This window comes from Pecten maximus, chromosome 6, assembly GCF_902652985.1.
Source record: "Pecten maximus chromosome 6, xPecMax1.1, whole genome shotgun sequence".
Classification (NCBI taxonomy): Eukaryota; Metazoa; Mollusca; class Bivalvia; order Pectinida; family Pectinidae; genus Pecten; species Pecten maximus.
The window spans coordinates 37,449,350-37,462,188 of record NC_047020.1 but is presented as its reverse complement, the minus strand read 5'-3'; the positions used below and the strand labels follow the sequence as shown (position 1 = coordinate 37,462,188).

The 12,839-nt window shown below is 36.5% G+C and overlaps 2 protein-coding genes across 2 annotated transcripts in view; both read right to left on the bottom strand.

Moving 5' to 3' along the window:
• Positions 1-2,268, bottom strand: part of LOC117330171 (carbonic anhydrase-related protein 10-like) — a 215,134-nt gene extending 212,866 nt beyond the window's left edge. The window contains exon 1 of the mRNA XM_033888393.1: positions 2,200-2,268. Coding sequence (XP_033744284.1) covers positions 2,200-2,268 — 69 coding nt within the window. The remainder of the gene's footprint in view (positions 1-2,199) is intronic.
• A 1,546-nt stretch (positions 2,269-3,814) lies between these two features.
• LOC117330170 (carbohydrate sulfotransferase 1-like) lies at positions 3,815-8,473 on the bottom strand. Its single transcript, XM_033888392.1, has 3 exons — positions 8,364-8,473; positions 6,884-7,099; positions 3,815-5,337 (listed from the first exon to the last, which is right to left on the bottom strand). Exons 1-3 carry the CDS (start codon positions 8,471-8,473, stop codon positions 4,596-4,598), a joined length of 1,068 nt encoding a protein of 355 aa, XP_033744283.1. The 3' UTR covers positions 3,815-4,595.
• Positions 8,474-12,839: the final 4,366 nt, after the last annotated feature.

Sequence of the window (12,839 nt, the reverse complement as noted above, 5' to 3'; positions counted from 1 at the left end):
TGCGAATAGGTAAGTTTTTGCTTTAAGAGTTTCATGAAGGTCGTTGATGTGGAGTACAATAAGGCACGGCCCTAAGACGCTTCCCTGGGGAATTCTACTTGCTACCACCATCAAATTTGACATTTCTCCGTTTACTGTTACGCGTTGTTTCCTGTTGGTTAAGAAACGTTGAACCCATCTGATTATTTCTGCTGATAGTCTGTATGCCTTTAATTTGCTTATAAGCCGTAGATGTGGGACAGTGTCAAATGTCATTTGACATGAAGTCCAGATAAACTTTTTGAATTGGTCCTCCCTGATCACTTTTAGCAACTGTAAAATAGTTGACCTTCCGCTAACGAATCCATATTGCTGTTTACTTAAGAGATGATTATTATTTTCGTGATTATCCTTCTCTAACACATTTTCTCAATAGTTTTACATAGTACACTTGTCAAACTTACTGGCCTATAGTTCACTGACATTTCCTTGCCTCCCTTTCTGTGTATTGCAGTTACCTGACCCTCCTGCCAGCTGCCAGGAAGCTCTCCAGATTTTAAAGAACAGTTAAAGAGTTCACATAGTTGAGTCTTTAGTATAGCAGCAGTTTCCTTAAGTACTTCCGAATGAATATTACTGGTCCAGGTGCCTTTGAGATAATCAATGTCTTTAAGGTATTGAGCACTTGTAGCTCTTATATTTTAATATTAATGCATGGACTCTTTATAGTCAAATCACTCAAAACTGGGATGCAGCCTGGTGGTTCGACCGTGAAAACGCTTGAAAAATAGTCTGCTAATGCATTCGCTTTATCCCAATCATTTTGCACCATTATTGTTTTGTTTACACACTTGATGTGCTGATCCGGGATTCATGATCTCGTTTCATATCTCGCTTGCATATCTCCAAAATTTCCTGGAGTTTAGGTTTACTTCCTTTGCAATTTCACACTCTGAATTTATTTTATTTTTCTTATTAAGGTTTCTTGCTCTTACCTATTCGTGGTATTTCCCTTTTTCTCTTGTTTCAAGATATCGCTGCCAGCCCCTGTGTTTCCATTTGATGGCTTGTATAGTTTAGCTATCTAGTGGCTTTTTTTTTATTTCTCGCATGCTTTTAGGAATATGTCGATATATGGCGGATTTAATTCTTTTGATAAAATATTTTGTACTTTGATTTTGTGTCGAATGCACGGTTTAATGTTTCCTTCCAATCCTATAAATAATAAATAGGATGTTTTAACTCCCACTATATTGTCAAGCAGCTCGCATTGATTTATATAATTTTTATCTACGCTGTTAGGACTCCTGTAAAGGCATACGATTGTTAAAGTGTTTCCTGTATCCAAATTAATTTGTATCCATAGCACTCGTCAAAATATTTCTTAATTGATATTTCCGTTGCTCCTAGATTGTGTGCCGTATATATGACAATTCCCCTTGGTCCATGTTCTTGAAGGATTTCTCCAGAAACCTCAAAACCTATGTTCAGCTCAGATTTATTTACCCGGTACCTTGAATTTTTAGGGAAAGCCTAAACAACTCCAACGATGTCTAATTTCTCCTGTCTGGTAATATAGTTTAGTTCTTTCATTTTGTTTGTTGTGTCAGTGTTTGTAAACATACATCGGAGTTTGTGTGAGCTCCATTATACTTTTTTGACTACCAGCCGGACAATCGTCCTGTTCCACGGCGGTCCCAGTACCCGGTGTATTTATTCCCCCAACTCATTCCTTTCTCTGGATTTTTTCCCATTTGTCAAGGTAGTTTACTCTTCCCGTTCCTGCTTGATGAGATCGTTACTAATCCGCATGCGGTTGTATTTCTAATCGCCTTTATGTTTAGATATATTTTAAAAGAGCGATTTATTTTCGGATGATCGAAAAGAAACCAAGATAGGTCTAGTTCTGTTCTTGGATTAATTGACTTGCCAAGTCTTATAAACTTTCGCTACATTGTCCTCATACATGTATTTCAGTTTGCATGTCTCGAGTATCGCCTGTATTTCCTTCTCATCTGCCACCTTTCTTGCAGTTCCGTCAGGATAAGTTTGTTCCTTAATGCCGAATACAATGATGTTGGATTTCGTAGTTTTCCTTTCATTAACTCTGAGATAACGACTTGCTGGGTATTGGTATCCGCAACAGTGTGTTTGGCATTGTAGGGATTGTTTGACCGCTTCTTTGTTTTTATTTACATCTTGTCTAATCATTTCCTTTACCTGTTCTTCTTTGCACTTGCTCTTTATAAGATTCTCCAAGGATTTAATTCTATCATAGAAGATCTCCATGATTTCGGCACATTTTTCTTTATCTGTATATCCATTTGGATATTTTTTCTCCACGGTAGCGAGACAAGGGGGCAAAACCACATAGAGTTCGATGACTTTGTGAATACTGTATGTTCATTTTCATCCTAATTAATACATTTGTTGCAGTATATAAGACTGAATCTACGGCATTTCAATACTTTTGTCTTAGTGTTCCGTTTCAAGAGATATAGTTGTGGACAAGCTTAGTTTATTAGACAAGAAAGAAAGATGACCAAGAAGTTCAACACAAACAACACACAAGGACGAAAACACGCTCAGAACTGCCACAAATAACTGTTCGTAGCCCTACCAGTGGATGTATATCTGTAAACATGTATGAAATAGAAGCGCACCTGACGTGCGGTCCCTATGAAAATATCATATTGCAACCAACCTGAAAAAAACGCTGCACTCGTCACAAGGTCACCTTACACACCTTGAAAAGTGTAACAATAACACAAATCTATGTTCACTCTAAGCCTGTCGCTTGTAAAAACCTGCCGATCACCAACCAATCGACTGTCCTGACACAAAAGGCGTTTAATACAGGGGCGGGTGAAGCCCGCGCTAATTTAAACGGCACTTTATCCTATACAACCGTAACTATATACGAACATTTTCTGTTATAGATATATATATAGTTAGATAATAGTTATTCACACCATCTTGCATTCATTCATACAATCTTACATTTACTCACACAATCTGACATTCATTCAACCTCAGCCTGGCCAGGATACATGTACACTCAAATTCACATCTGCCTCAAGAATATGACTTTTTCCTGTTTATGTATAGTGAAATGCCGCTTATTAATATGCAAAACCAACAATTATGGAAATAGATGGAGATATTACAATTGATTACAAAATCTCAACAAATGATAAGCAAGTTTATCATTTTCAAAGCAAACATTTGATACAATGTTTTTTTTTTTTTTTAAATAATCCGAAAACAACTGCGAACTACGTCTTATGCGTTATCATTTACGGGATTTTGTGAAGCGACCTTCAATTGTAAGCCAATCATAACGCTTTGAACCATGTGAATAAAAAAAAAGTCCGTTGAAAAGTCACAGTGTTAGCCAAACAAATTTATACTCCATTCCCCGTGTTGTATAAACTGAATTCATCAGTTATGATTAGTCATGCCTTGTGAGCTGAACAACATCCACGTATTGTGGTAGAGATATACACTTCAAAAGGCAAGGATTCCTTTGGGTATCATTAAGGCACTTGGTCACAAATCAATATGACTTTCTACAAGGTATATTGTGGTGACAATTGCTTACAGACAATACTACCCTTTTACTACAGTCTAGTAAGAGTGATGCCATATTTAAACAGGTGAGCAAATGTGGTCATTATAAACATTTCTCATATCGTTAAAATGACGCAATATCCTTTTTGTAATGTGCTTATTAAATGTATATAGAAAACACCCCCACCCCCACCCCTACCCCCCAAAAAACAAACAAAAACAAAAACAAAACAAACAAATAAAAGACAAAACAAAACGAACAAACGACACTGACGTTTGTACAAGCTATACGGTTATTTATTTGAAGTGGCGCTTCGAATCGAATCCCGTAGAATATCGCTGCACGAGACTGGGTAAAGAAATACTTGGAGATGTTTAAGTATCAAATCTTTCTAATATACAAGTCCGTGACGTTAGTATATTACTGTTAAAATTAAAAAACACAATTTCTTCGAAAAAGGTTTTTTTTTTTTTTTTTTTGCTTTCCTTGGTAGTTAAAATTATTCACGCAATAACAGCCCGTTTCACAGTTTGCTCGAGGAACTCATATGTATTGCTTACATTGGAAGTAAATACTGTTGACAGTATACTTTTTATCCGTTTCACAATTTCTGCGAAAATCCCATCACTTCCATATCAAATATTTGGCAAAACTGCGAAAAATTGAACCGTTAAAGAAGTATCATTTACATTCTTTTTACCCATTTCCAACAACTATGTTACGCTTCTTCTATCAATGAAAAGAGTTGTTGTTGTTGTTGTTGTTGTTGTTGTTGTTGTTGACATGGGAATAAATAGGGCTTACATTACACAATTGCTTATTTTAGAGTGAGGTTCTGTGGAAATTTGAGTTGATAACTTGCTACCACTATACTCCATATACATATAGGAGCCACTGTATTTCCATGTCATCATAAATGTATTCATCTAGGTCAGTGTACCATATCCTACATATCCTATAATGTAAGTAATTGTTTAAAGTAATTAACGCGAACGCGACCAATAACCAATTTAGATATTTTACAGCACTCCGTATATCTAATATATTACGGGTTTTGTTCGTACTCTGTTTTAATTCTGAGTGGAAAGCTAGTATTCTTATTCCATGGATCCGTTAACTGTGGGTATCCGAACAGCCGATAAACATGAGTGCAAGCTTTGTTTGTTTCGCTCAGTACAACATTGTTAATCACCTTTCTCCAATTGGTTGCGATTCTGGCGGAGTTGTTTGTCATCTTATCTAGCCGAAGTTGTTCAGCAGCATCAAATTCATACCCTGCGAAGTTATATATCGTCTTTAATGTTTCCAGTGGTTGTGTCACAATATCCTCATAAAACACAATCTGCAATCTCCCAGGGTAGGCTATTTGAGCTTTCTGTGACGCCAGGTAATCATCAGTCATTTTGTTACACAAGGATATGGCACCTCCTGGTACAGGGGTCCATCTAAGATGTTTTCTTGAGTTCATAATAGCTCTTGGGTCTCTTAAAAGATGTATTATTTTTAAGTTCGGTAACATCTCTAAAAGTTTAACCGCCAGGCTGACACTAAGTCTAGGAATTTTGCTAACAACTGAACCATAAGTCGGGCATAGGTTTAGATACTTCATTAGACACGCTTCAGTACACTTCTTAGATTTTATGTTCCAACTTGTATCGTTGACCTTTTCTGAAGCTCCTGATAGATCGACTTCCCACCTTAGTATGGTCTTTTTGTAGTTGTCAGAGTCACAGTTGAATACTGCCTTAACTATTTTAAGTATTTTCTCATCTCCTTGATTTCCTTTCCTGTCAACACATAAATCAGAATCATCGTATCAGAATATAGTCTTGGCATTATTGGTGAGATGTTGAACATTCTAATATATATATATATACATGTATTTGCACATGTGCTATACACAATTCTTTTATTTTTTTCATAGTTTAACCTCCGTGCCAGTTAAGACGGAGCTACGTATATTACAAGGCGGGCTCTGTCAGTCAGATTGTACTTTGTTGCTATTAAGAGCTTATGGAGTGACGTTGAGGACTGTGATCTTGGCTCAAATAAGATTGACACAAATGTAATTATTTCAATTTAAGCACATAATGATTGTTTGATAAGCTACAGAAAACTTTAACTATTTGCAAATGTTACAGCCGAAAGTGACAATTCGTGTATTTTACGCCTAATAGTAAAGTTGATTCGAATAAGATATTCACGAAAATTCATCAAATGCAGTGATGTCTTGATAATAACAAGTTGAAAGTTGTAGTAGATATTACTCTTTTACTTGCAATATTCAAAGATAAAACGTTGTAAGATTATAACAAATGTATAATTAATTAACAATTGGTAATATACCCATTTTACCTGTTTATTGTTTATTGTTACAACTGAGATTTGTCGAAACCTAAGGGTTTTTTTTGTTTGTTTGTTGTTATGTTGTTTTTTAATATGTTTTTTTTTCTCTAGTGATTTGTATTTTCAGCTCGCTAGCAACTAGACAGTGAGGCCATGACACACCCGGGTTTCCAACAGCAAAACATATATATCAGAGAAAAGCAAAGAACTGAGCGCTCATATTATTCTGTCTCGGTCAATTCTTGAATCTACAAGGCCGCTACGATTTGCACTTTCGATGGTCATTTTTACCAGTATGCAGTGTTCATAGTAAATACAGCCATGCGGTAGCATTTTGCGAGGTCAATAATCTCAATATGATGTTATACCAAACCGGTATGATAAAATATTGACCGAATCAACGGTCGTTATTTTTATATTAAATATGAAACGTTTTTGTAAACGTGTTATTGAATTAGTTAATATTAATCTCCACGTTGGCATGGTTTAGTAAATGAGAAATGACAAAAATCGGACCATATCTAATATTTTACAATTATTGACTTTGCTTAGGGTAATACAAGACATTGTTTACCATCGAAAGGTAATGCATGTATTTTTCTCGGCATGCTTTGCTATATGAAACGAGTTCTATCATACCATTTGTTGCTATATAGATTATGAAATTAACAGTCTAGAAGTAATTCACATATGAAAAATCAGGTTTACTACATTATACATGAATTGGCATTAAAATGATAAAAAAAAAAAAAAAAAAAAAAATCCATTTACCGTTACTCAAATGATTTCATATTCATGCAGCAATGATTCGTGTCCCTCAGTTTCACGGAAAGAATTAGCGTGTTAAGTCAGTACGTAGAACAGGATATCAGTTACATTCAAAGAAACGACGCTCTAGTTCTTTGCTGTTCAATCATATTTTTTAAAATCCATTACTCTGGCAATCCGGTAGTGTCATGACTGAAACAAAAAAGTACGTTTACTAACCTGCAACTTTCGCTATTCAAGCTGCACTCATAGCCTGGTTTGAAGTAACCAAACTTTGACAACGCGTACAGCGGTTCATACATATAAAAGCTATCCTTTCTTCTGGATCCAATGATATCTCCCGTAAAAGTTGTTCCGCCTCTTAAATATCCGACTAATAATATGTCATATGACTTCTTCTTGGGACTTGACTGCTCACCAGGATCAGCAAACCGTCTGAAATATATATTGTCATGTTACAATAAGATGGGTTGGTTTGGTTTATTTTGTTTAACGTCCTATTAACAGCTAAGGTCATTTAAGGTCGGCCTCCCGTTCGTGCGACATGCATGCGTGTGATGAGTGCGTATGTATTTTGGGAGGCTGCTCAACTAAAGGCCAAAAGTGAGGCATTGTCAAGGGAGACATTAGGAAGAAAAAGTTTGTAAGAAAGAAGAGAAAAGATAAGATCCCAAATTCAGTCGCCTCTTACGATCATGCAATGAGGACAGCAGGTACAATTCTTACGCCCTACCTGCAAGGAAGACAATAAGATGGGAGTGGGGCGATTGTTCAGTGGTCGTCAAATTGTATTCATTGTTACTATGAATGCCATCTTTTAAACCGGTGACATATGTTATTAATGTACAATGCACATGTAGTTATGTGTGCAATCTGTTAAGCAGTCTTCAGATAGTATTTTAACTTTAAATGCCATCTGTTTAAGAGAGTAACATCCCATCTTACGGTTGCCATCTATATCATGAAAGTTGCATTCACAGCGACAAGAAATACAGTCTGAAAACCTATATTTAAAGTACAGAGATAATATGCAATATCCTTTTCAGCTCCCTGGACGAAGTCCGAAGGGAGGTATAGTCATGGATCGCGTTTTTATGGGAAAAGTTTGTCTTTCGTCAACGATTTGAGCTTTCCTAGTGCCTACAGAGAACAGTTGATTAAACACAATTAAAGACGTTATGCTAATCTCGAGTTGAGAAGTTTGTGGTGACATTGACTTCATTCATTAGCGAGTAATTAGGGAAAACTTTTATTTGTGTTACTATAAATAGACACTACTCTACATATATCCTATAAAGTTTTTTCCTGTCAATTCATTTCCTGGAAGAGCTTTCCGGATATTAACATGAAGCTTGCCCTATCATATGGACCTAACAAGTCATGACATTGCACTCCTGTACACACACTCCTGATTAATACCAAGGTAAATGGAGATCGCCATATCAAGTAAAAATATATATGAACTAGGTAATAATATATTTTTTATGCTGAAAGAGTTAGGTAAAGTTTACACAAATACGGAGACTTGGATGTAAATATAAGAAGAAAAAATAATTAGCTGCATGTAAATACATTTTTATATCTAGGACCATTATAGTGGGAGTTGTGTTTGATATACAGCACTTTGATGGTATATTTGTAAATTACTGGACAGGGTGTGTAGTTGGCTGGCAGTAACGGATCTGAAACTTAAGCCAACTTTCGGTTCTTGGTCACATTTGGACTGAGATGGGAGTAGCTACTCCTCCAGAAAATCCACAGGTAGTACAGGAATCGCCAGTGCTGGAAAATGTCGCAGAAATCAGTCATTGTTGGGACGGTGTGGTTATGACCCATAACTTATACAAACATAAAGTTGTTAAGTCTTTCCATAAGCTTACTAGCAATTAACAGATATTTCTGTGGGGACTATATTATCAGTTGGAGATCGATCTCTTGAAAGCAAAACTGATATCTTGGCCGATATTGGCACTTCAAATGGTCGCTTTTCTGAGTTCTCAAACCGTGACAACTCGAGATTTAATATGTAAGATATCGCCTGGTCGCGTTTTCAAACCGCGACAAGGGATCCAACACGCTACCACATCAACACGCCATTTTGAACACGCTGATTAACGTGCAAAGAATGACGTGTATACGCGGTAAAATATCGTATTGACGCTTTGACGCGTTGTTGCCTTGCTCTTATACATGCGGAATTAAAATAAATATCCCTCTTTCGGTTTAAGGTAGACCGACCCTTCGGGTTTCCTCTGATAGATCTCCTTAATTTTATTTTTATTTCAATGTTAATTATGCTCTTATCACAAAAAGCACATAAAAAACATATGTCACCACGTTCGTTTTACTACCAGGGCCACATAAAGATACGTATTAATTAATAGCTGAACCATATTTTTAAGGATTTTGGTAGATTTTATCTTTCCCCGATAATATTCACCTCAAGCATAAAAAGAAGTTTATATCCTATTTATATCATCAGTATGAGCACAATCATTCATAATTATCGAAAAAAGAGAAGATTCTTTGGGTGGTTAACAAAATATGGCTATTTTTATACGAAAAACCTGTTATTTTTAGTGAAAAATTGATTTAAAAAAATACACGTTTATTTTTTTCCTGAAAAAATGAACAGAAAAATGACCCCATTTTTTTTTTGCTTAATTAAAAATTTCATATGTATGCTTTAAGAAAAAAAAATAAAAATAACACCTCACCATATTACTTTTCACACTATGGCCGTTTACTTTGCTGGTACCCCAAAACTTTTGCTTCAAGTATGGCTCAAATTACCAAATTAGAGCAGTTATTTTGGAATCTGGGATTGATGATTTTTTTTGTTAAATCTTTACCATTTTCTTTCATAAATTATATTGTAATCTATGTTACTGGTGCTTTCTTTTTTTTAAAGAATTTTATTTGTTTGATTTCCCAAACGCAATTAACATTTTCCGGATATTTTCCTCTTTTCCGGATGAAAATTAGAACATTACACTAACGGTCCTTCAGACGCTTCCTTCTAATACGCCATGTCAAACGAAGCGTATCGGTGATACAGAATGCCAGAACATGCACAATATGAGCTTCATTTGCAGCGCTAAACAATGTTGCTCGAGTGTCGAGTATCGAGCGTTCCAACCTATGCGATAATGTAATTTGAATGAAGGCAAAGCCTTAGAAGTGCGCAGCTATGACAGTAATCACTCACCGTAACATGTATATACTACCACATTTTCAGATTTTATACTTTTTTTTAGGGGGGGGGGGGGGGGGGGTAATTTAAAAGAATGACACACACAAAAATGCTACAAACTAGGCCAAAATATAATAGGGTGATTATACCCCCCTTTTAAAAAAATCTAAATCTAACATGTGTTATGTATAATGGAAATTACTGGTCTGGGAACTGTGGTAAGGGCGATAACTCCCAACTTGCAGTTTTGAGGTTTGTTGAACTCTTTTGTGTTTAGAGGAAAATAAATAGAGAGAAGGCGATTGTTGAGAGAATACGAAACACGTGTTACGAGTGTTTTTTTTTATTTTTAAAAGATAATATTGAGCTAATTCCCCGGACAAACACTACATGGTGGAGAATCCGAATTGAAAAGAAGGTTTGTGAGTTTTAGCGCGATATGTGACGGATTGTTATGAGTAAGTGTGTTTTATTTAGCGATTCCCGATTTGCTGGTGCTCATTTGGACGAATTAACATTGCGAGTATCAAGGGGGTCAACACTTCGAGACCACATAGGTTTACTTAGGAACTTCGACCACACCGATTATAAGCTCTACATATTTTGTGTTGGTATCAATGACATCCCTGATGATATAGCTAACTATACTGACCAATGTAAAACTAATCTATATGAAAGTCTTGTTTCTACAATTTTGAACATCGAACAACACATTCTAAATAAAAATCCATCGGCTTTAATACTTTTCGGCACCGTTCCACCAAAAGATATCAGACGTACAGTTGCCAAATATCCCTCTAAATCACGCTTGACTCTTGCTGAAGTATGTCCAAGATATCAGCAACACTTTGAGGACTTTTTAATGGGGCTGAATGACTTCATATCAAATTTCAATACCGCACACACTGGAGTACATTTAGGCCTTCACACTGACCTTCGGATCCATAGATCACGTGGCCGCATATCCAGGTTTTCATACTTTAAATTGCATGATGGCCTACATCCACGACAAAGTTTACTTTCTGTGTGGCAGCGCAAAGTTTTGTTTGTATATCATGAACTTGTCCAATAAAAACTGCTGATTTTGAGTCGAAAGCCCACCGGCCGACTGTATCAAAGTACAAACTCTACTTGTCTTTTCATTTACATATTTACTGACCTTACTCACAATGATTTTGTTGTTGAAAGCCCACCGGCCGACACAAAATTGTGATATATATGAATTTGTATACTATATACTATATAGTATAGGCCTACAGTTTGTGTGTGTATATATGACAAATATTATAAAAGTCACATGTTTTGTTGAAAGCCCACCGGCCGACATACATGTGTGTGTTTCATTGGCTGCATATTATTAATTGCATTTATTGACTCGAAATTAACCTGCAGAGTGAAAACTTTCAATTTTTTTTTTTTTATATAAATGTGTTCACTATTTTAAATCTTGAAAGCCTACCGGCCAACATCTGTGAACTATTCTTCCAAGGATGAACAACAGAGGTGAAATTTGTAAAATAACTGGTCACATGTCATGAATAGCCTTACACCTCCATTAATTTACAATGTGGAAAATGAATATGATAGTGATTCGGACATTCTTGATGACAATTTTTTAAAAACAAATCAACTTTTTGAGGACTCATTCAAATTTGAAAATGACAGTTCTTCATGTTCTATTACAAGTATTACTGATGATAAACTGAACATTACTGACAACTTATTAGAAGTTACATTTCCAAATTTAGATACATATGAGACAGCAGATGAACTAAATTTCAACATCATGGCTAAAGCAATTACTTGCACAAAATTTACAGGATATCCTCATGAGAATGCAGATAAATTTTTGAATGAATTTAGTTCCTATGCCACATTAATAAATGTTATTGACTCTGATGCTAGAAAAATCGCTGCATTCCATCTCCACCTGCAGGGACCAGCTTTGACATGGTTCAATAATCTACCTTTTTCTACAAAAGAGAGCTGGGACACTGTAATTAGTGCTTTTCATGGACGGTTTCTAGCCTTGGACTGGCACAGTCCCCAGATGCTCACAGAAACTGCTAACTTCCAGTCTCTCCACTTGTTTCCTGGTCAGCCAATCGAAGATTTCTATTGCTTGGTACTGGAAAAGGGCCAATTAATGAAAAAACCTGAACATGAATTAATGGCAAAATTTATTACAGGTCTACCAAAGGATTTAGCATTGTACGTTAGTGCAGGTTCTCCTACCACCCTTGACCAGGCCCTCTCAAAAGCAAAAATGGCAGAGAGTTGTGATATTCGTTTGGACAACACTATTTGTGCAGTATCACAGAACAAAACAAATTCTTCTGAACTTGACGACCTTAAGACTCAAGTGAAGTCCTTGACAGAGATGGTTGCCACATTGACAACAGTGCACGGCCATGGCTCTTCCCACCAGCAACCACAGTACAGACCGTTCCGTCATAGTCAGGGTCATGTCCAAGGTCAAGATTATACCCAGGGTCAAGGTTATACCCATGGACAAGGCCATACTCAAGGTCAAGCCTATACACAAGGTCACAGACAAGGTAACAGTTATACCCAAGGTCATAGACAAGGTCAAGGTTATACCCAAGGATACAGACAAGGTCAAGGTCAGAGTCGCGACACTCAACAGATAGAATGTTTCTCGTGTCATGGTATGGGACATATGAGTCGTCAGTGTAATTGGACTGGTGTTGGTGAATCTGCTATTGGTATCCAATGCCAACTCTGTTACCAGTATGGCCACCCAGCTTTCCAATGCAGACTATGTGTATCATCACAAAGCAGACCATCTACACATCACCAGGGAAACTTCAACAACCTGAGGAGAGACAGGCCCAACTCCTCAGGGTCTCAGCATTAACTGATACAGCTATGGGGTCAAGATTGGAGGAATCGGTACACCCAACACTTCATACCTCAAAACCTCAGTTTTTGTTTCTTCCAGTTGACATTAACTCTATCAAG

What these genes read in the sequence shown, in the direction of transcription:
- LOC117330170 (XM_033888392.1), bottom strand. Translation starts at nt 8,473, where the DNA reads ATGACTGATTTCTGCGACATTTTCCAGCACTGGCGATTCCTGTACTAC. An exon ending in AATGTGACCAAGAACCGAAA is followed by an intron (nt 7,100 to 8,363) that starts GTTGGCTTAAGT and finishes TATATATTTCAG; the next exon opens with ACGGTTTGCTGATCCTGGTG. An exon ending in TTGAATAGCGAAAGTTGCAG is followed by an intron (nt 5,338 to 6,883) that starts GTTAGTAAACGT and finishes ATGTGTTGACAG; the next exon opens with GAAAGGAAATCAAGGAGATG.